The 27,956-nt window shown below is 40.3% G+C and overlaps 1 protein-coding gene and 1 non-coding gene across 5 annotated transcripts in view; both read right to left on the bottom strand.

Annotated features, from left to right (window-relative positions):
* Window positions 1–27,956, bottom strand: part of PER3 (period circadian regulator 3) — a 508,287-nt gene that overhangs the window by 196,844 nt on the left and 283,487 nt on the right. Inside the window, exon 22 of one of the 4 annotated variants that reach the window (XM_044056446.1) lies at window positions 25,478–25,947. The exons of the other annotated variants lie outside the window; for them this stretch is intronic. Within the exon in view, the coding sequence (XP_043912381.1) occupies window positions 25,911–25,947 (37 nt within the window). The 3' untranslated portion in view covers window positions 25,478–25,910. Of the gene's footprint in view, window positions 1–25,477; window positions 25,948–27,956 lie in introns of those variants that run through there. 4 annotated transcript variants of the gene reach the window in all.
* Window positions 1,241–1,313, bottom strand: TRNAV-UAC. Its single transcript has one exon. It is a non-coding gene; the product is annotated as a tRNA-Val (tRNA).

Raw genomic sequence — 27,956 nt, 5'->3', positions numbered from 1 at the left:
ATGGAGTTGCAGAACAGAATTTTTCTAGTTAATTGCCTAGATGAGTCAGGTCTACCTGAAGAAAGTCGCACAGATAGAGCTAATTTTGGGAGAACTCCTGATCTGTTTTCCATTCATTAAGGTCTGCATTTGTTCTGCTAGCTTGACTACCACACCGTCTGCTCTGATACAACGCAGGATGCCTTTGTGCTGTAAAGCTATACCCCACACTAACTTTGCTGGTCTACAAATGGGCTAACATCAGATCGCCCCCTTATTTATGCAACCCATCAATGTGGTATTATCAGTAACTAATTGAACAGTGCCTGGGATAAATTACGGAATCAGAGTGGAGAGCCTTTACAATAGTTGGTGTCTCTTTTATGCTTTTTTCCTGTCTTTCCTGTGCCAGAGACCTAGCATTTTAACTTCCCCAGACACAGCCGAGGTCTGAGGTGTCTGCTGTGACTGACTGCTGTGAAGCACAAGGAGAAATTTGAGTGACCTGAACTCAGGGATATTTGATGCTTCCACCAAGTGATTTCTCTTTTCACAAATCCCAGAAAAGGAATTTGAAAAGATGATAGATGCTGATGCTGGGACCCAGTCTTCAGATAAAATTCTATCACTGTCATGTCGAGTTTTACAAGAAGTATTATGAGAGTTATGGATGCCATGAGAACCTGAACCGTATGCCCAAAGACTGATTGGAAAAACATGGAATATATATAAATCATGATTTATTTTGTCCTTTTGAAGAAAACGTCTTTGAGCAAAAGGGGTCACACAGGCACCGTAGAAATGCAGTCCTGTGTGAAGGACTAAAAAAGGGAATTTTGAAATGTTCTCTACATGGTCTCAGCCTGTCAAGGATGTCTTGTCCCAAATGAGAGATTCATGACATTTCAAATAAGACTCGGCAAGGTGAAGCAAATCATCTACATTTGGAATAATGTTGATACCACAAGACATATACATTTTGTGAACACTGTTGGAGCAATGCATAGCCCAAAGTTTAAAGCAGAGATGTAATAATGTGAACCAGATGCACAGCTGCTGTCTGCCACTTAGGGCTCCCATGAATATCCATTTGCACGCCCTTCACCTTTTTTTACTTATTTATTTTATTTTACATTTATTGACCAGGTTAGTCCAACTGAATACATGTCCATTTTCAGTAGAGGCCAGGGGGGATAAGCTCCAATTAAGCTAATAAATAAGGAAATAGAAAAAAATAAAACATTAAATACAAAATAGGAGATGGTTCCACTGGGGCTCAAACCTAGGACCTTCTGCGTGTAAAGCAGACATGATAACCACTACACTATGGAGCCTCAAATAAACAGCCTCTGCAAGGTTTGAACCCAAGACCCTGTACTCTACAGTCACAGTAGTTAACCACTAACCCATCATAGCAGTTGTTGCTGAACAGTCAATTGAAGTTACACTGAGGAGCCGTGATGTCTGCATAATGACTTCATCTCCTCAGCATGATACCTGTTAGCTCAGCTTGTCCCATCCTGTACTGAAAGCCAGAGTCACTGTTATTCATCAGACTTCACAACTTATGCACTTGTATATGCTAACATACCCGAGAGGTGTGGTATTAGTGTAACTGATCTGTCTTCAACTTTAAAGAAACTTTTATAATCTTTGTGTTTATGCATTGCTGCTGCCATGGGCTGGTTGTACAACGGCAGGCTTGGCTGTATTTGATGTTACTGCTCAGCTGTTTCCAACCAAGACTTTGCCCTTTGCAGCCCTTTCTTTTGATGCAGTCTTAGCCCATCGCTGGGGTACATATGGGTTCATGTTTGTGTACAATACTAGTAAGTGTAGTCATTAATTTCCTTTTTTGATGTTCCTGTGCTCTATATATAAAATGTGTGAGTGATTTAGGTTAGTGTGTGTGTGTGTGTGTGTGTGTGTGTGTGTGTGTGTGTGTGTGTGTGTGTGTATAGATAGATATACATAAATATAGATATATATAGATATACATAGATATAGTTATATATAGATATACATAGATATAGATATAAACAGATACAGATTATATATAGATATAGACAGATATATATATATATATATATATATATATATATATATATATATATATATATATATATCTGTTGGAGCAATGCATATCCCAAATACAGATATATATATATATAGATATGGATACCAATAGCTATATATGTATCTATGCGTGTGTACTGATTTATGCATTGAGTACAGGTATGTCTGTGTGTGTTTACTATCAAAAGCCTGAAACTCTACCACGAACGTGGATTTACGTGACGCATATCCTCAACTCATAAATATTAAGTAGGTCCAAAGGTCGACGCATCAACATTGACAACGTACTGTCGATATAAATGTTGGCAGCTGCCGTTGCCAACCATGCTGCATCCTTCTTAACTGATGGACACTTCAACGTCGACAGTCCGACAATAACTCCTACCATATTTGAGGAGGTGGCTGTGATGTAACTGACTTTCAACAATTTGACTGTAAACCATGTGTGTGTGTGTGTGTGTGTGTGTGTGTGTGTGTGTGTGTGTGTGTGTGTGTGTGTGTGTGTGTCCTGCTTGAACAACACATTTACAGATGGGAGCAAGGGGACAGCACCCAAAGGAGAGTAGGCATGGTCCAATACATTAATAATGAAATGTAACTGTTCAATTAATACTCTATGTAAAACTGTCAATGAAGTCACACGTATGCAGTTTGTTTATTTATTTGCAGTCTGTTAACCGGGAAAGTCCACTGAGCCAAAATGAACCCGTTTTCAATGAAGGCCTGGGGAGAAAATCTCTGTATACAATTAATACAAAGCTAATATCAACAAAGTAAAATACAATTTTCAAAACTACTAAAAATACAGTAATATAGAAGACAGAATAATAACATTTGAGCAAGGTGTTGTAACAAAGCACTAAATGAAATTAAAACAAGTATTTTGGAGTGCATAAGTATAATTTGGAATGCAGGCACTTATGCACTCAAAGTTTCATGAGGTGAGAAGTAGGAAGAATTAGCAAGACAGTAGAACAGTGAAAGGTGAATAAGCTGAGTTATGAAAAAGGAAAATGGAGAGGGAGTGAAAATGAAACAAAGGGAGTCACTAGGTTGAGTTTTGAGAAAGTAGAAAAAAAAAAGGATGGGGGAGCAGAAATAATATAGAGGGAGTCAGGTGGGATGAGAGCATGAGCATTCCCAGTGACAAGAGAGATGGGACTGGAGCATGGTCTTGAAGGCGGAATTGGTTTGGGGTGATTCGAATGTGGGGGGGAGTGAATTCTATAGGCGAGCGAGGGAGAAAGTCAGGAAAAATTGCCCAAGTGCACGTAAGGCTTTCTACAGTTCAAGTAGTTTCTGGCAACTGGACCTGAGAGTCTGTCAGGATGATGCAAGGTGAGTATGGAGGAGATGGAAGGACAGTTACAGGGTTTGAAAATAAGTTTGTGAGCAGTTAACAGTTGAATGTAAGACAGATAGTGGGGGAGTTCCAGCCAGTTCAAGGAGTGGAGTGCATCACGGTGGTGGGAGGGGGATTTGGTCACAGTAGTTTTATTGTAGCAGGATGACAGTTTTGACTTTAGGGAGGATTGAAGATTTGTGAGGAGAGGGGCTCCTTACAAGAGAGAGGGGATGAGGTAGGAAATTGACGGTCTATGTCTGGAAGAGGGAGTGAGATAATGGCTGTGACAATGCAGCATTCCGAGCTTTTGGTGTGTTTTTTTAATATTAGTTTGTATATGAATGTCAAACTTGAAATGTTCATCAATGATAACACCTAAAAGTTTTGTATGGGAGACTATTTCAATGGGAATCTTATTATGACTATGGAGAAGGAATTTTTATCGATAGAGGTGTTTTTAGATGGGGTAAATATCATAATTTTGGTTTTGGATGCATTGAGAGCAAGGTGATTTTTCAGCATCCAAGACTCTGTACAAGAGACGGCATCTTGTGCTAGATGCATGAGTTTGGGGTGAGTTTGGGGAGAGATTGAGCATAGCAAATTATGGTGGAATAGTCTGCACACTGGACAAGTTTGGTATTAGGAATGCACTGATGAAAATTATTAATGAAGATGTTAAAAAGTAAGGGACCCAGTATTGAGCCTTGTGGAACTCCTGTTGGGACTGTGAAGGAAGGAAGAGGTACTATTGTTCCACTTGACGGCTTGCAGTCTATAAGAAAGGTAACTGGAAAAACAGTTAATAGAGGAGGGGAAGAGATTGAGAAGAGATAGTTTGGATAAGAGAAGGTTGTGGGAAACAGTATCAAAGGCCTTTGATAAGTCTCGGAGAAGGCTAGATACAATTCTTCAGTGTCTTGGGCACAGCTGATGATGTCAAGGAAGGAGAGAAGAGCAGTGGTAGTATTATGCTCAGGTCTAAATCCATGTTGAGTTGGAGAAAGAAGCTGATTGTCTAGGAGGTAGGGAAGGAGGAAGTTGGAAATTTCAGTATTGTTGCCTCCTTTGTGGAGGGGAATGATGAATGCCTTCTTCCAGAGGAGGGGTACACAGGATTCTTGGACTGAATGGTTGATAAGTATGGTGATGGGAAGGGCTATGCCATCAGCAGCTAGCTTGAGAAAGTTAGATGGAAGGTTGTCTGGGGCGTGAGATCATAGTTTTAGTAGAAGTTTTTTTTATGGTGTGCTTTGAGACTGGCTGTATGGTAAAGTGGGGGAGATGAGTAGCGTTGATGTTAGTGGAACTAGAGTTGAGAGTGTGGGATGAGGGTGGAGTAGAAGTGTTACTGGAGAATGATGTGGTGAGCTTGGCTATTGAATCAATAAAGAAAGAGTTTAACTGAGTAGCTAAGATATGATCTGGAGAGTTAGGGATTGTCTTTTTTGCCAGGAGAGAAGAGAGCAGATATACTGTTCCAAAATGTTTGCGGTTGGATCTAGGATTGTTTTGAAGCTTGGAGTAGTAGGACTTTCAGTCTAAAGCAATTTGTTTTTTCACTTTATTACGGAGTTGCTTATACACAGTAAGGGTTTAGGTGTCTCAGATTTATGGTAACACTTCCAAGATTTATCTCGGAGATGCACGAGTGTAATAGTTGCTTTAGTTAGCCAAGGAGTAGATTTGGTTTTGATTCTTTTAGTTCTGGGGGGAGTGAAGCTATCTAGTAGGTTATTGAATGTAGTACTGTAACAGCATCGTCAAGAGGGTGGGTTTTTACAGGATTAGGGTTCATATATTCTAGTGAGTAAGAGAAAGCTAGAGGGTTGAAGTTTTTTAGGGTATGAATTGTGATGTAGTTGTGATGAAGATGGAGGGAGATAATCGCAGAGCGAGTTGCGTAGGGTGCCATTGTCAGAAATGGAGTTGGGGTGGGAAACTAATATCCAGTCCAGAATACTACTGGAGTTATCTTTATTAAATCTGGAGAGGTAATTATTTGGGTGTAGCTGTATAGGTTTATATTCTGAGCTGATGTGGGCAATTGAATAGAAGTCCAGTTTATATTTACATCACCTAGGAGTATAGTTTCATTGCTTATGTTGGATGAGAACCAAGAGGGATATCTTCAAGAATAGGGATGTTATTTCCTGGTGGAATACAAAGAGTAGCTATACATATGTTTTTATGGTTATTAATTTTCCGGAGGGCCAGGGTTAGTTCAGATGTTGCAAACTGGGGTATAGGCTTGGTAAAGGGTGTCACTGTTAGGGTAGAGGAGAAAAGTAGGGCTACTCCACCACCTTTTTTAAGAGTTCTGTCATTTCTTATGATCTTGTAGTTGGGAGGGGTAATTCCAGAATCCTTTATGTGGGGTTTTAGCCATGTTTCAGTGATGGAGAGAATGCCAGGGTGGTAATGTGACAGCCAGGCACGAAGGGTAGGAAGTTTATTGCATAAATTTTGGGTGTTAATGGTAGCAAAAAGGAGATTTATGGTGAGAGGGTGAGGAAGACAAGTTAGGGTTAGAAGCATGGTTGTCTAAGGGTCCAGGATTAGGATGCATGTCGTCAGAGAGGGGGATAGAGATTAGCTGGAGGAGGAGGGAGGCAAGGTCTTTAGATTCTTTGGAGTTGGAGCTGAGAGCAGGGTAGCTGGAGAGGTATGGACTGTGAGGGATTGGGACTGTATTACAGATATCAGGAAGAATCTTTCTAGTAAAGAGGAGAGAGTCATTATAGTAATAGAGGTGAGGAGAGATATAAGTTGAGAGGTGAGATTCTTTTAAGGCATGCATTGAAGTTGTATGATAGAGAGGGGAGTAAGAAAAGTCAGGTAGTCTGGTAAAATAGAGTAGGCAGTAGAGGAGAAAAGGTAGACATATTAATGGTAGAGTATGTGTAGATTTGATTTGCATGGTAGTGTAAGGTTATAGTACACAGTGAGGATGTGCACAGGGGAGAAGGAATTAGCAGAAGGCAAAGTGGTGCGCAGTCCTTGGTAGTAAGAATGGGGGAAGGTAAGAATGGGTAAGGGGAGGGTACTGGGTAGTGGAAACAGGAGAGGTTGGTGGATGCGGAGGTGGGTGGGGATTGTCCAGATAGGCTGAATGCTAGAGGGGGTGTGGTAGAATATAGTACTGTTAGCTTGAGAAACATGGAAGTAGTAAAACAGATTTTGATAGCAGGGTAAAACCACCAAATTATAATCACTCAGGATTGGAAGGGATTTTGTTGTACGTTATTATTGCGTTAGAGTAACAGCAGCTACAGAAACGGAATGATACACTCAGAAGTGAAAATCCAAAGAAAACGTACTACTGTTTTGTGTTTCCAGAACATATGCATTAGTTAATAGCAGCTAGTATTTTTAAGGTGTGTGTGTGTGTGTGTGTGTGTGTGTGTGTGTGTGTGTGTGTGTGTGTACAAAGTTACATACACATGTTAAATGTGCGGCTGTTTGAAGTTAAACTCATTGCTGCTTGTACGGTTAGACTAACAGATGCAAGCCATAAAAAACATTTCAATAGCAGTGTAAAAACAAAAGAATACTCATTGAGGATGACAACAGATTTTTTTTCCGTATTTTTATTTTTAATTAATGGTATATACAGCCACAAAATGATACACTGATGAGTGAAAAGCCAACATGTACACATGCTTATTAGTAAGTATTGTTTCTTTAAAAAAAAAGTTTATATGAAGCAATTTAGACATGCACGCACACACACACACACACACACACACACACACACACACACACACACACACACACACACGATTATGTGCAACCTACTTAAGTTTAGACTCACTGGCCCTTGACTTCAGGAAGACAGGAGTGATCAGTTATAAAAAAAATAAATACAAAAATATATATATAAAAAAATATGCAACTAGATGTACTACAGGGGAGTGCTGCACATTTCAGGATTGAGACAATTGTTTTGCACTTCCTCTACCTATGCCCAATATTACTATCCAGCGAATGGCTCACTACATAAAAATGTGAGTTGTCATTTAATGGCTGGTACTGCCATGGTATGCACGAGAAAAAATTCTCATGACAAAATCCTCAGATGTCACCTACTGAGATAAGTGAGTAAGAGGTAAATACAGTTTGCCAGTCCAAACAACATTTGCAGAAAGTCAGTAAGAATTGCTATTTTAAAATTTTTTTTAACTAACTGATGCGTCATTGTGGAATGCTACAGGACATCAAGGGTTTACCCTGATATAAATGCCAATCACCTCAAACCTATAGATATGGAAAATGACAAAATTTGAGCAAGATAAACTGTGGGTAATAAGGTTTGTACCCAGGGAACTGCACCACTTCCATCTGCACCACCTCATTTGCCAGAAAGGGCATTGTGGGGTCTTTCCCCACTAGAAGAATTACTAATTGGTATTAGTGACTGGCAATTTGGGATGTTCTAGAACTTATTCGGAATTACAGAGAAATGCAGATCCACTTACAGGTGCATCGATTGCCCTGGATGGGAGATGGAGCACTGTTTGTACTCGAGTCATTGGGTCCTCCTACTTAGGTAGCACTAATTCTAATGATGATTCTAGGACTTTGAACCACAACAGTTCTGCCCAAAGCAGCTTTCTTGGGATCTTGTCATCTGCATTCCCAAAGCATAGGAATGAGGATTAGGACTCTTTCCTCATCTCTATCTTCTTAGCAACTGTCTCACTGCTAACATTGGGTCAGTTGGGCTGCATCCTGATCTGAATACGAACTGCTCATCGCCCTTATTACATTGTACCACCCTGTGTATCCATTTATGAGTCACCCTCTCCATAACTTTCATGTAAGGTGATAGCAGTTGATGCCTCTGTATGGATCACAGTTGTGGATGTCCCACTTGTTCTGGTTAACTGGCACAGGTACGACTCTTTGACACTCACCTGGGGTATGCCTTTGTCTCCACGCTGCTACAAGTAGTTTCAGGAGCCAATACTGCCCTACTGCAGCCAGCATCTGTAAAATATCCACTGTGACCACTACTGAGCCTGCTGCTTTCCCTGACTTTATTTCCCTTAGTGAAAGTCTTACTTCTTCCAGGATGGTATCCTGTTTGTACTGTAGCCTGTTTCTAGGGAAGTACAGCATCTGTGGGGTTAATGTGATTGTTAAGCTGCTGTAAGCACTCACTCAGTCTGCCTTTGATGTCCTCTGGAATGGTGACTTGTTCTTTTTGCCAGCCCTTTGTCAGTTTTATCTGGTTGCATTGGTCTTGCAATGTAATGTAGTGTCTTTGTGACAACTACAGAGTCTCTTTGCAGTAGCTGCTAAAGTGCCTCCAATGCCCTTTGCTGTGCTAATGCAACTCCTTCCTTACCTTGTTAGTCAACCTCCATTCCTTGCTAGGTTGGGTGGTCAATCCAATCTCCCACTCTTTCCTGGACTGCTGCATTACACCACACGCTTTCCTCACGTACCTTATAGACATCCATGGACAGGCCACAACTCTGTTCGGTAGTCCTTGACACACGCTGTTTTAAGGTGCTGCCTTTCTTCCTGTAGACCTATTTTCACCACTTCTTTGGGAGTTGGAGGCATGAATGAATACTTAAACTGTCATTTATCTCCAATCAACTTCCTGGTCTTCATCCTTGTCTCAGTTGACCTTAGCACCCTCTTTGCCCACTACTTGCAGCCGATTGTGGAAACCAGTAGTTTATGCTGTGGACCACCTGTTTTGCTGAGGAAGACTATGCAATCTATGTTCATTACCCAATACCCTTTCCTCACTAGGAAAACTTGACCTGAGCTGGACATAGGACACTCGTGTATATGAATTTGTGACCATCTCTTAATGAAGCATGTCTTGGCTACTATCAAGCCATTTGCAAGACAGAAGTCTACAACTGCCTCTTCATTATTCTTGTTGCCCCACTCATGTGGAGCCAGGCAGTCCTGATTTCCTTCTGTCACAATATCTGCATTCAAGTCACCCATTACCTAAACGGATTCATGATGTCAGACTTTATCTAGTAGATCTGTAAACTGATGTCTGGATGCTTGGATGCACTCTTTGGATCACTGTCATAACTCGGCAGTGGGGCATAGGATAAGATTATGAGTACTGCGCTGTCATTACACTGGAGTCTGATTGGCATGAGTCTGTCACTTAGTCAAACAGTATCCCTCACTGCCTTCTGAACCCTTTTTCTTACCACAATTCACAGAGCATTTCTAGCCTCTTCTCCTACAGAGAAGTAGACTGTGGATCCCAACCCAAATGCCTTGGCTGCACTGCCCTTCTATCTTGTCCCCTAGAAACAGTGGATGTCCATCCTCCATTGCATCATATTTATCATTTCCAAACTGTGTCCTGTCAGTGAACCTATAATACGTAGCAACTGACAGGTCATTTTTCACAGGTTCCCTGAAAAACACAACTGCCAAAGATAACCCAGAATGGGTAACTACAGACCGGCTGTCCATTAGCTTATTGACGTATGGGTACTGAGTTTTCTAAATGTGCAGTGAGAACTATGCACATGACCAAGGGTCATATCTTTTCCCCCCAACTGTTTTTGCCCAGCTGTCATCCATGATTAGAGACAGTGATGCCAGGTTGTTACACATGATTTGATGGACCTACAGTGATCGTGCTGAACAAAGGGGTTTCCAGTGGTTCCTCATATGATTTTAGTAGTGCATTACAGGTGGTCAGTATCCACAAATACACAGCAGTGACTTCACTTCATCTAACACGTTCCGGATAAGGGGTGCATGTCTATGCATTCATTGTCGGGATGAAGAATTTCTCACAAAGTGTGCATACCTGACATTTGACATTGTGCTATAAACTGTACCTGGAAGCCACAGTGACACTGCTATGTGGTCTGATGCAAAGAGAAGGGGATTTATGATGACTGCACATTAGTATATTGCTCAGTTGTGTAAAGTGCCACAGTATGGTGTGAACAATAGTCAGTGTCAGCCATAATGCCTGCCATCCATTTATTGACATGGCTATTTTTATGTGATTTTCATAAACAGTCTGGTATTCCTGTACGGAAACCAGTAATGTAAAGTCAGCTGGTATAGTGGAATAGTAATTTCAGATATATGGCTGTCCATTGGATTGTAGCTACTGTCTGGTGAGCTTTGTATGCTTAAATGCAACTGTTTGGTGACAGAAGAAGTAGGTAATTACTGATGTGTATTTCTTCTTCGGTTTAAAAACCTGTTTCTTAAATGACTCTGCTCATACCTTATCTGATGCTGTTAAAATTCCTGTGAATCTGCTAAGCCACTGTCTGTGACTTAGGGTTCCCATGCATATGGTCTCACATAACCTACTTTTAGACACTCTTACCACCATGTCCTTTGACCCCTCCGCTACTTCCTGGTTCAAAACCCTCTCTCTGATAAAAAACAATCGGTCAAATGGCAAGGTATACTATCACCTCTACTACCAACTACCATAGGCGTTCCACAAGGATCAATACTGGGTCCCCTACTATTTACCATTTTCACCAACAAACTACATACCTCCACCCTGCATGCATCACTTATACAGTACACAGATGACTCAACCCTAATCTGCTCAGCCCCATCTATAACCACTCTTCAAAAGCTTACCCAAGAATCTTTCTGCTCTGTGAAAAAATGGATTACTTATTCTAAACCCCAACAAGACCAAATTATTTCTTTTCACCCCCAACAAATCCAAAAGCACACCTCCTTCTTTCACCATCACCTCCAAAAACGGCACCACAATCTCTCCCGCCGCCCATACTAAGCTCCTCAGTGTTGAAATAGACAAGGATCTTCACTTTGATGTCCATATCTCTCAAACCATTAAAAAGGTACATAAAAAATTAGGAACTTTACACAAACACAAACAATTCCTATCAGACCAAGCACGAATCACCCTAGCCCAAACCCACCTCTTGTCTACCCTACTATATGCATCACCAATCCTAATTCACATCAGGAAAACAAACTTAGACAAACTAGAATCATGTTACAATAAAATTTGCCAATAACTCCACTTTTAGAAGTCATCACTGTCTTGCCTTAAAGGAGCTACAATGGTTAGGACTCCCTCAGCTAATTAGGTACCATCTAGTGCTCACCTTCAACATATTAAAGAATTCCCCACAAAACTCCAGCCCTAAACCAAAAGTCATCAAATCATCCTCTATGCTCATCTAACAAAATCCTGCTTTGTATATCCAAAGCCAACAACACTGCAGGGAAAGCTCTTTTCTCTCATACCATCGCTAAGGAATGGAATAACCTCCCCCAAAATATCTCTTTAGCAACATCTATCTCACTGTTCAAAAAAATCACTTAAGCCACACCTCTTGCAGTCCTGTCTCTGTCCTTGCATTACTTAAATGCTTTCCTGCTCTCCTCCAATTCTCTTTCACTGCTTACTATATCTAATACACAGCACTCAGAAACTCCCATAACAGGGCCTACTATTTGCTATTATTATGTCTTGTGAGATGTCTCTTTGTATCAGTCAATGTGTGTTTTTTCCCAAATACGGACACCCAGGGTCCACTACGTGTAAAGTAAGCCTGCCTGGAATGAACTATTGTATGATACATCTTTTGATTGCATATATACCACTGTATAAAATTGTTTGATGTGGAGCTTTTTTCCCCAGCCCTCCGCTGTAAATGGACCTAGTTCCAGTCGGACTTTCCTGGTAAACAAATGTAAAATAAAATAAAATAAAATAAATATGCATTACACCTTCCTCATGTTCTGTTGATCAACAGTCAACTGAAGTTAATCACAGAGGAGCCGTGATGTCTGCATAATGAATTCTTCTCCTCAGCATGATTCCTCTTAGCTCAGCTTGTCCCTTCCTGTACTGAAAGCCAGACTCAAAGTTATTCATCAGGCCTCACATATGCACTTGTAGATGGTAAGACAGCTGACAGGTGTGTTATCTATATATTTGCTCTGGATACTAGCTTTACAGATGTCTTATTATTACTTGTTTATATGCCTTATTGTTGCCATGGGCTGTCTGTACATTTGATGACTTGCAAGTACTTTGATGTTTTAGCTTAGGTATTTAAAACCCAAAGTTTGCCCTTTGCACCCTTTTTTTTTTTTTTTTTTTTTTATGAAGCCAAAGCCGTACCCAGCCCAAACGTATTAGTTGATGTTTGTGTATAATCCTACAAATTCTTGATAGCTCATTTGCTCTGTTGATGTTCCTGGGATAAAGGGCCTCTTATGCTTGATCCCTGCTGTAAGAACTAAATTCATATGATAACTGAATTGCAACAGTCATGATTACAGAAAAATGACTGTTGTGTAAACCATACTGTTGGAATTAATCTGGTTTATATAGCTTATTTGAGAAAAATGTTAATTTCTGTACTGAATAGAAAAATATGTTGTGGCAACCTGCAAAAGAAAATTCTGAGAGAGCAAGAACTACTGTTTGGAACAGTGTGAGTAGGCACTGCATAGCATGAAGTAAAGAATATACCAAGTTGCTTCAAAAACATACCAGCAATGAATATGTGCACACAACAGCAGTAGTAACTACAAATAGGACACATCAGTGTGGCATGTCTACTGGATAAAAATGTAGAGGACTGGAATTCTGTGCAAGGCAAAGATTCATTTTGGTTAGAGTATGAATTTGCAGTCATAGCTAAATGTGTCAGTGGCCCAGATTAATTGTTATCTGTGTATGTTACGGGCATGTTCAGAGGAATATTTAGACACCTTTACCATGACTTACTGTGAAAGTGCTATTCAGATTATAGCAGTAAGGAGAGGGATGAGGGAACAGTTTCAGAGGCACACCTGGCTGAATGAATACAACTCTGTTTGATGTGTATTGTCATTCAAATTAGCTGAAGCTAGCAGGGCAGGAAATGTGAAACTTCTAGCTGAGAGTGGGAATATGGGAGGAGTAACTTGAGAAGCAACTGAAGCAGATCAAAGTTGAATGTCTAAATAAACTCTTATCTCAGTGATGAGCTGGCAGTTCTGGAAATTTTTTTGGCAGAATGTGTAACACATCATAAGGAAACACATTTGTAAAAGGCAAAGTAAATGATAATTGTACTGAGGCCTGTCAAACTTAGCTGCTCTTTCCACTTCTTCCATTCTAAGTGAATGGAAGTCTTACATGATAACCCAGTTATGGGCATTATATTCTCAGAAACAGTGGACTCGCAGTGTACCATGAGGAAGATTTTTCTTTAGAAGACAAGCTCTCATCCGGATGTCTGCCCCCTGGAGGTCAGTTAGAGTTACAAACTGTATAAAAATAAGTAGCAACTACTTCTATCTGATGCATACAGGTTTGCAATGAGCCAAACTTAAGGAAAAGTAAAAAAATATATATCTTTTTAAAATGTTTTTCCCAAAGTGGTCCTTTAAGTTGTCTGCCAGAGAGTTTAGAGAGCATGGCAGGAATTGTGCTAACAGGTGTAGCTGCATGGCTGAGGCTGTGTGCCAAGTGGTCATGGCGAGCCTGCATAGAGGGTAGTCCCTCCCTGCTTCTTGATATACCACATCCCTGTGGTGTTGTCTGCTTTATTCAGTAGAGCCCCTGGGGAGAGAAGGGGTCTGAAAGGTGTCAATACGTGCTGGATAGCTAACACCTCTTTTTGGTTGATGTGCAGATGTATTTGATGCGGGCTCCATTGGCCTTGTATGCACCTGCCGTTAAGGAGTGCACCCCAGGCAGAGTCTGACGCGTCTGTGGTGAGGGTTTGGGCAGCGTGGGATGGTGAAAAAGGTAGTCCCTTGTTGTGGTAGCATGCTGCTGCCCACCAAAGAAAATCTTTCCTTAGACAAGGTATCAATGGTATAAGAGTTTCCAGGTCTTGAGAGTGTTGACACCAAAGGCTTTTTACGTACCACTGAAGTTTCCTCATATGCAGTCTGGCATATGGAATAAGTAAAATGCAAGATGCCATGAACCCCATAGCTTGCAGGATTTTCCTTGCAGATAACTGCGGTCTGGTGGCTAGTTGAGAGAAATAGGCTGTCAGGTAAGTTTGCTTTTCTTATGCAAGGAATGCCACCTGGGATGTTGTGTCCAGGCTTGCTTCCAGGAATATAATTTTTTGGGTGGGTACTAGTTTGGATTCCTTTTCATTGATAGTGTACCCTTGGGAGGTCAGTAGGTCATTTACAAAGGTCAGGTGCTGGAGCAGCTTTTCCTAACTGTCTGCCTGAATTAGACAGTCGTCCAAGTATGGGTAAATTTTAATATTTCTTTGCCCGCAAAAAGCAATGGCGGGAGCCAGGCATTTTGCGAAAACTCTGGCAGCAGTACATAAGCCAAAGGGAAGTGCAGAGAACTGAAAGTGCAGAGATCTTGCCCCGAAATTTAGATATTTCCTGCATGATTCCCTTATTGGGATGTGTAGGTAGGCCTCTTTTAGGTCTAGGGTGGCTAGCCAGGCATCCCTGGAGAGCATACGTAGTAGCTGCCTGCTGATGGGTGAGCATTTTGAATTTTGGTATCACCAGGAAGGTGTTTAGAATGGATAAATCGAGGATGGGGCGTCAGGTGCCTCCTTTCTGGGTACCAGGAAGAGCTTGGAATAGAAACCTTGGCCTATCTGTTCTGCAAGAACGTGCTCTATTGGTCTCATGGAGAGCAGGGAAAGGACTTGCTTTTTGGTCTCTGCCCACTACTTTGGAGATAGATCTGGGAACTCTTTTGGGGTTGGTAGTATGTGGAAAGAAAATCTGTATTCCTGGGACATTATGTTTAGGACCCAGCGGTCATTGGTAATGGTGGCCCAGGTGTTTGCGTGGAAAGAGAGTTTTCCTGCCAGGGGTAAGTGTAGGTGGGCAGAGGGAGGGGGTGGAAGTGGAGAGTCCTTGTGAGTTCTTACCATAAGGGGGTGGGCCTTGCATTCCCTGGTTTAGAAGTGGAGGTACTCCATTGCCTTGATCTCTGCATTCCCTGTGGCTGTTGTCTGGGGGGGGTCTGCTTCCCCGGGGACTAGGCTGAACTGACCTGGAGGGGGCAGGAAAGGACCAGTGTTTGGAGGGGCAATACCTACTGAACCTGGGTGTCTGGACCTGCAAGAAATTCTTAACTGTCTGCATAGATTTAGCCTTTTCTTCCATCTTTAAGATTTCCTCTGCCTTGGTGCCAAATAAGTTGTCTTTCTGCATCCAATAGTTTAGATTTGATATAGTCCGGCAAGGGCTGTTCCTTAAGCCAAGCATGCCTTCTAAGGACAGAACTGGTAACTGGTGCCCTGCAAGACGCTTCTAAGGCATCAAAACCACAGTGTAAGATGTGCCTAGTTACTTGACTTGCAGAATGCATTAAGTCTTGCAACTCTACTTTCTGCACAAGCAGGAAAAGTTGATATTTTATGTTTGAGGAGTTCTATGGTATGCTGCTGGAATTTTAGTGCATGGAACTGACAATTTAGTGCTCTAATAGCAGGAGAAGCAGAGGTATATACCTTTTTACCCCATCTGTCTAATGCTTGGGAATCTCTATCTGAGGGGGTGGGATTCTTAGCAGAGGTTGCTTTAATTCCTCTAGGCCCTTGGGAGATAACCTCAGGGTCAGCAGTAAGATTTTTGAAAATAAATTTGTGAGAGTCAGGGACTCTAATACCTGTCAAGTTTCCTGGGACCGGGAGGGAGGGTGTCAGGAGTTAAACTAGATTCCATGAAAACATCATCCACAACATCCAGGACAGGAGGAATGACCAGGGGTCTGTGCTGTGGAAGATCTAAAATTCCCCGAGTCTCTTTTTAGACTGAGGGTAGTCCTGACATTGCCACTGCAAATGCTCCCCTTGTATAAAAGGTTTCCCCAAAGGAAAAAGCTTTGGGTGGAGAGGTTGAAGGAATGGATTCTTCTGCATCAGAATCCCCATAAGCAGAGAGGTGATGTACGGCTTCATATTCAGAGGCATCAGACGCCTGTTCAGATAAGACTACTGGGGACAAATCTCTTTCTTTTGGAAGGGGTAGCTTGGCTTCCCCTGATCAACATTATAAGGTGTTCCGCCATTTTAAGCATTTGAGACTGAGGCAAGGAAGCAAGTGCCTGAGATGGGGTCGGTTTCTTTGGTGGGGTTTGTACCCTGGGCCTTAGAAACTCAGTAGTTTTCGAAAGAACAGAAGATGTGAAAGAAGTCGTTGGTTTGTGTCGAGAATCAGTAGTGCGAAGTACTTCCTCGGAAGCTGGTGCCTGCTCAGTGGCTCCGGACCCATCCAAGATAGAGACAACCGCAGGATCCTTAGTCGAAGAGTTTTGCGGCATACCGGACTCTGAAAGGGTCTTGGCAGTGGCCTGCAAGTCCACAGAAGTGGGCATCGGGGCTGTGAAAGCGCTTCACTGAGGACCAGAGAACTGACGATGAGCTTAACGGAAGTATCGTCGGAAGGTTTGGACCTGTGCGGTCTGTTTCTGTCTTTATCCTTACGTTTTTTGGAAGATCTGATGTCAAATGCCTTACTGAAGCCATATTGGAAATCAAGGACTGAGAATGAAAACAACTAGCTACAATAAGGACCCGATGACATTTAGTTCTGGCGTTGAACAAAGCACAAAAGCGACAGTGGGGGGCGTCGTGGTCAGGGCCTAAGCAGGTGACAGTAAGAATGAAAGATTCGGTGTGGTATTTGCTTTCTACAGGCGAGACAATTGTTAACTTTTTCTGACATCAGTTAGAGCAAGAAAAAAGGATCCCCAATGGGATACTTACCTTTAGAAGACTTCAACTTCAATTCGGAAAACGAAACTCAGGTAGCGGCCGACTGGCACTCGTGCCAACTGCTTCTGCTTCGGGCTCCTCTGCAAGAAAGACTGATGTAATGGTGTTGGCTGCCTTACTTTATACTACTGATGACCTGACATCAGTCCTGAAGAGACAGCAACCGATGCAGAAATACTAAGCCTCTGGTATTCGGGCCAACTGAGGGCTACCCTGGCAGGGATAACCCAAATGTGATGACTGTAACAGTGAAACACGAAGAACATCAGCACTGACACCTATGAACAAAGTCAAAGCTATAAACCAATTTGCTCTTCCTGTCCTAATTTACAGTTTTGGAGTGACTGACCGGCTCCAAAAGGTATTGGCTCGGACGGACAGGAAAACAAGAAGGATACTTCATGCTCATCAAATGATTTATAAAAATCAGTGTATACCAAGCACTAAATATTCACCATTCTGAAGGAGGTATGGGCCTCCTCGAAATTGATTACATGAACAGATCTGCAATTGTAGGACTGCCTATGTACCTGCTGACCTCACAAGACCCAAATGTAGTGAAACTTTTAAAACATGAGGAAAATAAGTCTAGGATGACTTCCCTGCTTAGTTTAGCAGAAGTATATCGATGTCAAGCAGGAATGGAAATCAAACCAGAAGTAGATATCAGGCAGCAAATGAATGAGCCAAAATATCAAAAGGTAAAATAAGGTGAAGGATCAGATGAGAATGCAAGAAATGTGGAAAATGCATAAATACAGTTGCAAGTATATAACACTCTTGGAACAGCCTCATGCTAGCCAGAACTGAATGCAGGACTGATGAAGGAGAGGTGAATTTAAACCAAAAGATGAAAGGTTAATACACGTTGGTTTACAAAGTTCATTGAACATATGGGAGAAACAGACAAATGTAAAACAGAATTGGAAACAATTGCACATCTTATTGCTGGCTGCCACATACTAATGGCAGAAAGACTGTATACTGAAAGGCATAATAATGTGACAAGACTATTGCACTGGGGATTGTGCAAACATTAAAATACCGAAGTAGCTGAAAAACATTGGAAATATGAGCCACAAAGCACTACAGGAAATGAAGTTTATATCATACAAGATCAGCCATTACAGACAATTAAAAAAATAGATGCAAGAAAAATGGATATAGTAGTCCATGTAAAGAACACAAAAGTAGCACAGATTATTGAAATTGCTACAGCCAGTGACTAGAGTGTCTGACGTAGAGAGAGATACAAAGTCATAAAATACCAGGATTTACAGGCAGAAACGAAAGCCATGTGGAAGAAGAAGAATACCCAGACAGTTCCAATACTAGCAGGAGCAACAGGTCTTATAAAAAAAAAATTACAATTGTACTTAGATATGTTGCCAGTACATGCAACTCTGCATGAATTACAGAAGAAGTCAATACTGGGCATATTGCTGGTGCTGCAAAGAGCACATCTGGCCAACTTCAAAGACTGAAACAGTGCTAATTTCATAAACTTTAATCATACTTTGACTAAAGAATGGGGTCCATTCCTGTGATGGTATTACAAACCCAAAAGACTTGGAGAAAAAAAAATGATCCAGGTACACAAAACCTTAAGAAATGCCTGAAGTCTGGATGAACAGGGATGTGACAAGCAACTTAAATCTAGTGTTACCAAGAAACTTGAATGAGGAAGAAGAGGTAATAGGTTGTGAAGTGACATCATTTTGAATTTGTGCACCATCACAAACCGGTTTAGAAAAGAAAGATCCTGAACAGGTCTCCAAGCATTTTCTTTCTTTGTCACAAAAATATCCTTGAATAAAAAAAACTTTCCCCAACTAAGAAATAAGAACTGTTTCTACCACACCCTGGGACAGCATGTGATGAATAACAGGTGGAAATAAAACAGTACCTCTTGGAAGGGAGGAATTCCCACCCACTGCCATTTACACCCTTGATCACTTATCTTCAGAGTCCATTTGTTTGAAACTATCTGTTGACAAAAAGAAAAGTAGAGATTTGAATTTTCTGGAAAAGAAAAAGGGCTGCCAAGATTGGAGGAGAGTGTGAGGAATCAAAGTCCCTTAAATAGTCGTCCTGACTATATTATATGACTTATTCTGATGAAGTCGTGTGATGATAGCGGATATTAAATTTTTATACGCTACTTTGACTCTTGATTTCAGTGGACCTATTTGCCAGTGTTCCTCCTGCCATTTCGTTTCCTGTAGTCATCCTGACTTGTTGGACTTTTGGTTTTGGGAGATTCTGGAACCCCCTTGTCATTTCCTCTTAAACATCTGTTTACCTGCATTTTTTGTTGACACTGTTTAATTAGTTTTTTGCCAAAATTGGATGAGAGTTCCCTTACAAAATTTGAAAAAAGAGACTTATAGAGATCCCCCCTTTCATTACACTTTGTGGTTACCTCTACAGCAAAGAGGTCAAAATGAAATCGCTATCCAAAAGAGAATTTACAGTCTCATTTTTATCATCTGGGAGGTTCCGAGAACTTAGCCAGACAAAACATCTCAAAACTGTACCAGTGGCCACAGCCATAGAAGAAGCATCACTCAGTCATACACACACTAAACAATGAGTAGTGAATTGTACAACAGACCCAACTAAATTATTTAAAGCAGACTTTTCCTCACAAGAGAAAACTGTGGACAAAACATTTTCACGCTTTCACAATTGGTCAGAACAAACCATAACATATGAGCCTGACAATTCAAAATTCTGAAATTCAAAGTGGCAGATTATACTCTTTCCCCAATATTTATAACAGGGGTTGGTATAATGATTAATGTGTTTACCTTACAGTCACATGGTACTTTTGATTCTCATCTTTGAAGGAGAAAATTGGTTAGGCTTAAAATGGATCACAATGGCAGATAGCATGGTACTTCCTATGAACTAATCTGCCCACCCTTGGGGTCAGGTTTGTGAAGAGTACAAAAACGTAAAATATTCAGGAACTTTATACTTTCTATCTCCCTATTTAGGGGCAGCTGGGAGACCATCAGGAAAGCTGCAGATAGTATTTTTTATTTATTTTATTTTATTTTACATTTGTTGACCGGGCTAGTCTAACTGGATATATGTCCATTTTCAGTAGAGGCCCGGGGAGATAAGCTCCGAGGAAACAAACAAAATCACATATACAAAAATTAATGTATACAATGAACATTGCGGGTGCAGTACAGAGAATAATCAAAGAGGTCATTTGTTCATAACAGTGCAAAATATACAGATACAATTAGTACAATACAAAATGTTGTTGCAATACATCATAAAGAAAAAGATGGCAGCTGAATTATACAATATATTAGTATACAAGTAGTCATAAAGAAAAAGTAGGAGCTGAAATTATGCAATATATTAGTAAAAGTAATCTCCTTAATGAGATTCTGAAGATGTAAGTAATTGTATAGAAGGACAAGGTAAGTTGTTATTAAGAAAAGGAACTTGACTACTGAGAAGAGGAGGATAGGTTGAACCAAGTAAGAAGAACTAGTTGATCAGTCAGGTTTAGTACAGGGGCACAACCAGTGTGTTCTGAGGGAAAAGTTTCAATATGGTTTTAAAGAGCGACAGAGGGAAGAGAGGAAAGTTAGTTAGGAAGAAGGTTCCAGGATTTTCCAACAGTATTAGAGAAAAGAGAGTCCCCAGCCCTGTTGTTTGATTTACAAATATTTACAAGAAGTTTATGTGATGATCTTAAGGTCTTTAGATTGTTATAGGGGTAATGAGGGTAGATAATATCGGGGCATTGGTAGCTTGGTAAAGGGTTTTATGGGCAATGATCAGTTGGTGGAATTTAAGTTAATTTTGTAATTCGAGCCATCCTAGCTGCTTTAGATTAAAACAGTGGTGGGTTCTGAAAGGGTTACCTGCAGCAAATCTGGTTGTTATTGTAGGAGTTTTCTATTTTATTAAGGATGTTTTTAGAGAGATTAGTATATATGGGTGAGGCATAGAGGAGAGCAGAAATTAGATGGGTGTGAGCAATAGTTATTTTAGCTGCTGGAGAGAGGAAAGGTTTGCTCCTGTAGAGAGAGCCTAGTTTTCTATTAACAGATTTTAGAGTATTGCTAATATGGGTGTTGAAGTTAAGGTTATCTATGGTGATAACCAGTAGTTTGGTAGTTGGATCTGGGGATATGAGAGTACCATTATTGGATGTTACTGTGAAGTCTACTGAGGGGGGGGACTTACAAGTAGGAGTAAAAAGGAGGAGTTTAGTTTTTTTGGGGGTTCAGAAGGAGAAAGCGCTGTGTAAACCATTGTTCAACTGTGTTAAACACATTTTGGGTAAGGGAGTGAAGTTCAGATATAGATGTGGTTGAGCATATAAGTGTGGAATCACCTGCATATTGTATGCATGTAGCTTGGGGGATTACTAGGTGAAGGTCGTTGACAAATCTAGAAAACAGGAGAGGTCCTAATATGGACCCTTGAGGAACACCAATGTTAACGGGCAGATGAGTAGATAGAATGTTATGCCAAAGTACAGCCTGTTGTCTGTTATCTAAGTAGGACTGGAACCATTTTATAGCTAGTGCATCTACTGACAGGGTATGAGGATATTTATAAGTATCTGGTGAATGCCTTAGACAGATCTATAAACAGTGCAGAGGAAAGCATATTGAGGTTACGTTTTTTGTTAATACAGTCAGTAAAGGAAAGGAGGGCAGTAGTAGTGCTGTGGGAAGGTCTGAAACCATGTTGAGAGCTTGAAAGCAAGTTATTTTGGATTAGGTGGTCTAGCAATTGTCTGTGGATGCATTCTTCCATGATCTTTTCTAAGGGAGAAAGTAGGGCTATGGGACGGTAATTGGAGAGTTCAGTAGAGTTCCCACCCTTGTGAAGGGGGATAATATGGGATACTTTCCAGATTTTAGGGATGTGTCCTTCACTGATGGTTTTATTGATGAGAATGGAAATGGGATAGGTGATGGATTTGGCTGCCTTTTGTAGATATTCAGCGGGTAGTTGGTCTGCTGAAGGAGTGCACGGTTTCAGTTTTTGGATAAGGGTAAGAATATATGTTGTTGGGACTGGTTGGAAGAGAAATGGAGGGGATGGGTTAAAGTTAAGAGTTGGATATAGTTAAGTTCTGAGTAGATAACTGACTGGCAAGAGTTTGAATGGCCTCAGTGAAAAAGGTATTACAGGCATTAGCAGTCTGCTTGGGATTCTCCTGGTCTGTGCCTTGTGGGTTTGGTATGATGGATTGACCTGGGTGTAATAATTGATTAATACTCACCCAGAACTTTTGTGGTTTATTATGGTTAGTCTGCTGGAATTATAGGTAGTAGTTTCTTTTGTCAGACAGTATAGCATTTTTAGTTTAATTTCTCAGCTGTCTGAAGTTTTGCTGGTCGACTGGGTTTTTAGTTAAACGAGATTTATTCCAGTATTTATTTCTGAGATGGATTTTTTGCCTGGTTTCTTTTGAAAGCCATGGGGCAGATTTAGTTCTCATTCTAATAAAGCGGGTTGGTGCATGGTGGTCTCGTATGGCTAGGAAGTTAGAATTAAAGTAATTAACAGCTTCCTCCAGTGTGAGGTATTTTAAGGGAGACCAGTTACATGCTCTTAGTTCTCTCTGGAAGAGATCGGGGTTGAAGTTTTTCTTGGTTCTAATTGGCCTAGATATAAGTGGATTAGATAGATTGGATTTAAGCCTGATGATGTAGGTTAGTGAGTGGTCACTTACATCATCAGGGAGGGTTCCAGCTTCATGTGTCTGAGGATGATTATTTATGAGAATCCAATCTAAGGTACTTTCTTTCTTATTAGGCTTGTTTATCCTGGTAGGGGAGGTAATGGTCTGAGAAAAACTAAAAAGGTTAATATGGCAGGTAGGGTGGCTACTGCTACAACACTTCCAATCAATGTTAAAATCACCTAGGAATATGGTTTCTTGGGGTAAATTTTGGGATAACCAGCAAAGGATATTTTCTATGGTGGCAATGTTATTACCAGGAGGACGACATATACAGATAATACAGATGGATTTGAATGTGTCAAGTTGAAGCTTGGTAATAAGAATGTCAGCGTTGGAGTCTTGAGGTGTTTTATAGTCGTAGGTAGTAATCTGTAACCCAGATTTAAATAGGATAGCTACACCACCACCCTTTTTGGTTGCATGGTCAGTCACAAAATATTATAACTGGGTGGGATGACTTCATTGTCTTTAGTTATAGGTTTTAACCAAGTTTCTGTTAAACAAAGAATGTCAAAGGAGTAGACTTCCAAGAGAGCATGGAGTTGTGCAACTTTGTTATTAATGCTACGTATGTTGAGGTGAGCTAATAATAGTGAGTTAGGTGGTTTGGTAAGGGAATGGATAGTAGAGGGGTTGGGACTGAGGAGCTGAGTGGTAGTAGCAGTTGTTGGGCCTGGGTTTGGGTGAATGTCTCCATCTTTTAAAGTGAAGAGTAATGGATTGAAGTCTAGGATTTGGGTATTTAGTATATAGAGGTAGAGATTTTCTGGGATTGGGAGATCATATCTAATGTGGGCTATCCTATGGTATTTTGCTAGTAGACAGCTGGGTGTAGATGTTATGTTAACATGGTTAGTGAAAATAGGTAGAGAAAGAGAAGTAGATAGCTTATTGAGGTAGAAAAGGTGTGGATATAAAGGGTGTTCATAGGAGGTTAGCAGGTAAGCTAAAGTTAGAGGTGGTAGAAGTGTAAGTATGAGTAACCTCTGTAAGAGGGCTGGGGTGGGTAGCTTATACATCTGGAAGGGTAAGTTGTTAGGTTGCTGTTATAGGCTCGGAGGTATACTAGCTGTGGAAAGGAATAGGCGGAGGGTGTGGTGGGAGAGATAGGGAGTGTTTAGTGAAAGGAGGGAACTGGAGTTAAATGGCCAATGGTGAAGGGTTTGTGATTGGTGGAAGAGGGAAGGGGTGTGGTTAGATGGTATAAGAGTAGGACCCCTGGAGGTGGGATTTGGGGGTAGGGTAGGGGAGCGGAGCGAGCCCGCAGGGCGAACGGAACGAGTAGAGACAAGTGAAGGAGAAGCTAGAGAAGAAACTATCAGCAATGCTAGTAACTGAGGAAAAGTTAAGCAAGTCAGGAGTGGGAAAGATCAGAGATAAAACAGAATCTATGAGAAAAAAAACAGGTGGGTGTAGACAGTTGTAGTAAAAGGTAAGTGAGAAAATAAGAGCAGGTCTAGGACTTAAGAGATGTAGTGTAATTACAGAAGAAATACAGCAGGATAAGCAGGAGATAAAGGATGGGATAAGGGTGCCACCTAGTGGGCAGATCTAATATTCCAGCTAAGTATGTAAGGGAGCTAAGCTGGTTTAGAACTAGGGAAGGAGTGATGGCTAGTAAAGGGGGTTATTATAAAGTAGAAGAGGTTTGTTGGATACAGGGTAGATAGGAGGGTAAAGGCTGCTGGCTTTTCAGGCTCGTGGAGTACTTTAGAACCTCTGAAGCAATAGTAGACGGTAGTCAGCTTTACAAGCAGGACTTAGACAACCACATACTTTCTTGCTTTCTTGAGAGAGGGTGCAGGGAAAATAAGGCTGTTAGATGAGACCGCAGGTATTTCGATAGGGTCCTTTGTCACCAGGTAGGTAGGCTCTTAGAGACTATATCAGGAACAGCGCAATGGGGAGCAGGGCACTTTAGGGAGAAAGCGAGACAAACGTGGAGGGGAGAAAGCGAGACAAACGTGGAGGAGAGAAAAAAAGACTTCACACATAGGTAGTTATGATAATTAAACACATCCTCCTCCTCCTGTAACAGCTCATAGTATTTTCTCAGGAACCGAGAAACTTCAGTGTTCTCCCACTGAAAACACTGACACATTCTAGAAAGTGCTTCAGAGAAAGAGAAGCCCACAGGGATATTCAAAAAATGAGCTCTGCTTAAAGTCTAAATCAGAAATCTGAGGAGAAAACCCTGTATCTGTCTGTCCCTTCATCTTCTTGTCCAGATTCAGAATATTGAATCTTTTCAAGAAAAGAGAAATCCCCTTCTTTTATCAGAAACCATTTTAATAGAAGGAACAAATAACCTGAATTAAACCCTGGGGCTAGACCCAGTAAACTACTCCTTGTCTAAGAAAATTTGAGTCGTCATTACAAGTTTAGTGTTGTTTCTTTTTGACAGGAAAAATAGAGCCAACAGTGTTAATGAAGGCAGCAGCGGCTTTCCCAGAGATGAGCACAACATTCTCATGTAAACTTAAAATGTTGCTATGATAGAAGGTTTTGTTTTACCATGCATTTTTTTCAGTTCATGCTTTTATCTGTGTTCAGATAATACTGACAGAAAAAAAGGTATTCCTTTAGTATTAGTTGGGCTAGTTTCCAGAGTATAACATTTATACAAACCTATTTTAGATGTTCAGTATAAACATGCATCACTTTAATGTAAATTTCAGTAAAGTTTCAGAAAATGACATTCACGCTAAATTATGAGTTCAGTATAGTACATTTCAGCCAGATTTCAGACTATAACATTCATACACAGTTATACATTTCTAACAGCATTACTACTTCACATTATTCAGTCATTAGTCTTAAGGGTAAAGTGACAGAATTATTTGTAATAGGTCATTACATCATACATTTCTAACAGCATAACTACATCACACTTCATATTATTCAGTCATTAGTTTTAAGGGTAAAGTGACAATTACTTGTAACAGGCTTATTAAGAAAAAATGGTGATAGTTACTTAATATACTCAAGGCATAACCGGTCAAACTTAATTTATTAATTAATTTACAGAATACATTGCACCTTACATAACAATTATTGTACATTAGGCATGAAGTTAAAGAGACACTGACAGGGTATGCAAAGGTATAGATCTGAAATACAGAAAGTATATGTTTTAGTTAAAGGCCTTCTACTATTACTGCACATAGACATTTACAAGACATTTAAGACATATATTTAAAAGGCAAACATCTATTACAGCATACAGAAATTAAAAAGATAGACATGATTATCATCTAGGTGAAACGTTACACACACAAGTTAATACAGTATATGACAATTATGCTTCAAGATGCACATATTGTAAGTGAAAAAAAAAAAAAAGAGTTCATCAGTTTTAACAAGTTAAAGACCTGTCCAGTTATGCTTAAATCATGAAGTTATTAGACTTCAAACAGACCATACATGCTCACTTGACACCTAGTGGTCAAGTTTATTTACCAGATAAAGAAAACTTATTTTATATTAATTCTAGTGATCATTACAGCATCCTTTGCAGACCATATTAATAATATATAAAGTAACTACAGCATCCTTTGCAGACCATATTAATAATGTATAAAGTAACTACAGAAGTAAATCCCATTTCAGTAATTTCACAGACAACTGTTACAGAATAAATCCTGCATAAACACAGTTAGTAAAACAGACCTTGCATAGGCCTGAACATGTAAGGTTAAGTCTGTGTCTTCCTTATGCATTTCAAATTTTAAAGGAAATACAAAAATGGATACGTGTTTGTGTGTGTGTGTGTTCAGGTACCTCAGGAGGAGTTGTTAGATCAGGTACCATTTAAATATGCAAAAACAGTATTCTCTTTGCATAAGTCTAGAAATGCAGCCATATTAAAACAGACTTCACAGTTAGCATACAGTTTCAGTCTATGCTCTTTCAATCAGCGAAAATAACCTTGAGTCAAGAATACTGATACAAATAGAATGTGCTGTACATTTGAGTACAAACACATTTTGTTTGTATGCTACAGGCTTGGGAACCAAGGTTACAGATGCATATAGAAACTTACAGGGTTTTGGTATTATCAGAAAATGCTTCAGACACAGTTAGTTCATTTGGACCAATATGCAGAAAGCCATGGCAGTAGAGACAGAGGTATGAGTGCAGAAGTCAGGTCAAATATCCAGCATTCCAGAATAATGATTATACTATTCAAGAGGAAAAGAATATGAAGAATTTGAATGCAGAAAACTATTTCAGTTTATCAGCACTGTTACTGGAAACAGTATTCAGATATGAATACAGAATTTCTATCAGCACTGTTACTGAAAATAGTATTTGAATATGAATACAGAATTTATATAGACAATTTCAGTTTATCAGCACTGTTACTTGAAACAGAATTCAAATATTGTTGACATCTACCTCCACTGTACATAATAAAGCATTCTTAATCAAACTCCAGTGTTTGCAAACTTTACTGTTAGAGGTACAAGACTTGGTCCATAAAGGAGAGACTGGTACCTGTTCAGTTCTGGGTTACTTAACAGACAAAGACATTTATTCCAGTCTCGTTCCAGTTTCTTCCAGTTAATTCCAGTAATTCTTTCACATAGCAAAGCTAGTTCTGGATTTAGAAAAAGAATCAAGGTTGTAGTGCCTTGTGAAGGACGAAAACGCTTTGTATTGTGTGGCGTTAATGCAAATCAACCTGCTGCTGCTTACACTTACAGGCTAGTGCTTTATTATTATTACCTCCTGCCTCTTTGGGTGCCTGTTGTGGTTTTACTGGTTCTTGGTTTTGTGGAACCCTTTCCTTGGAGTTTTTGGATGCCTTGTAAAGATATGTACAATGGACTTAGTTGCCTCTAGTCTACTTATACAGTCCTTCCATTTTCAATATATTACTGAAGAAGACAAGACCTTCATAGGGTGAGCTTTGATACTGCGTGGAAGCGGTTACCATGGTGGGCATAACAAAAGGCAATAAGCTGAGGACAACCATCTGGAAACAGTCTGTTTTGACACAAGTTGCCCTTTCTTAGTCCCAACATTAGACATAAACAGCCGATCAGCTTTTCTAAAGGACTTGCTTCAAGTAACCCATTACCCTAGCTGAGAATGCATGTCCAGAATTATGTAGACC

This window comes from Protopterus annectens, chromosome 14.part0, assembly GCF_019279795.1.
Source record: "Protopterus annectens isolate FY-2018-M chromosome 14.part0, PAN1.0, whole genome shotgun sequence".
NCBI classification, from domain to species: domain Eukaryota; kingdom Metazoa; phylum Chordata; order Ceratodontiformes; family Protopteridae; genus Protopterus; species Protopterus annectens.
This window is presented reverse-complemented; position numbering and strand designations above follow the sequence as displayed.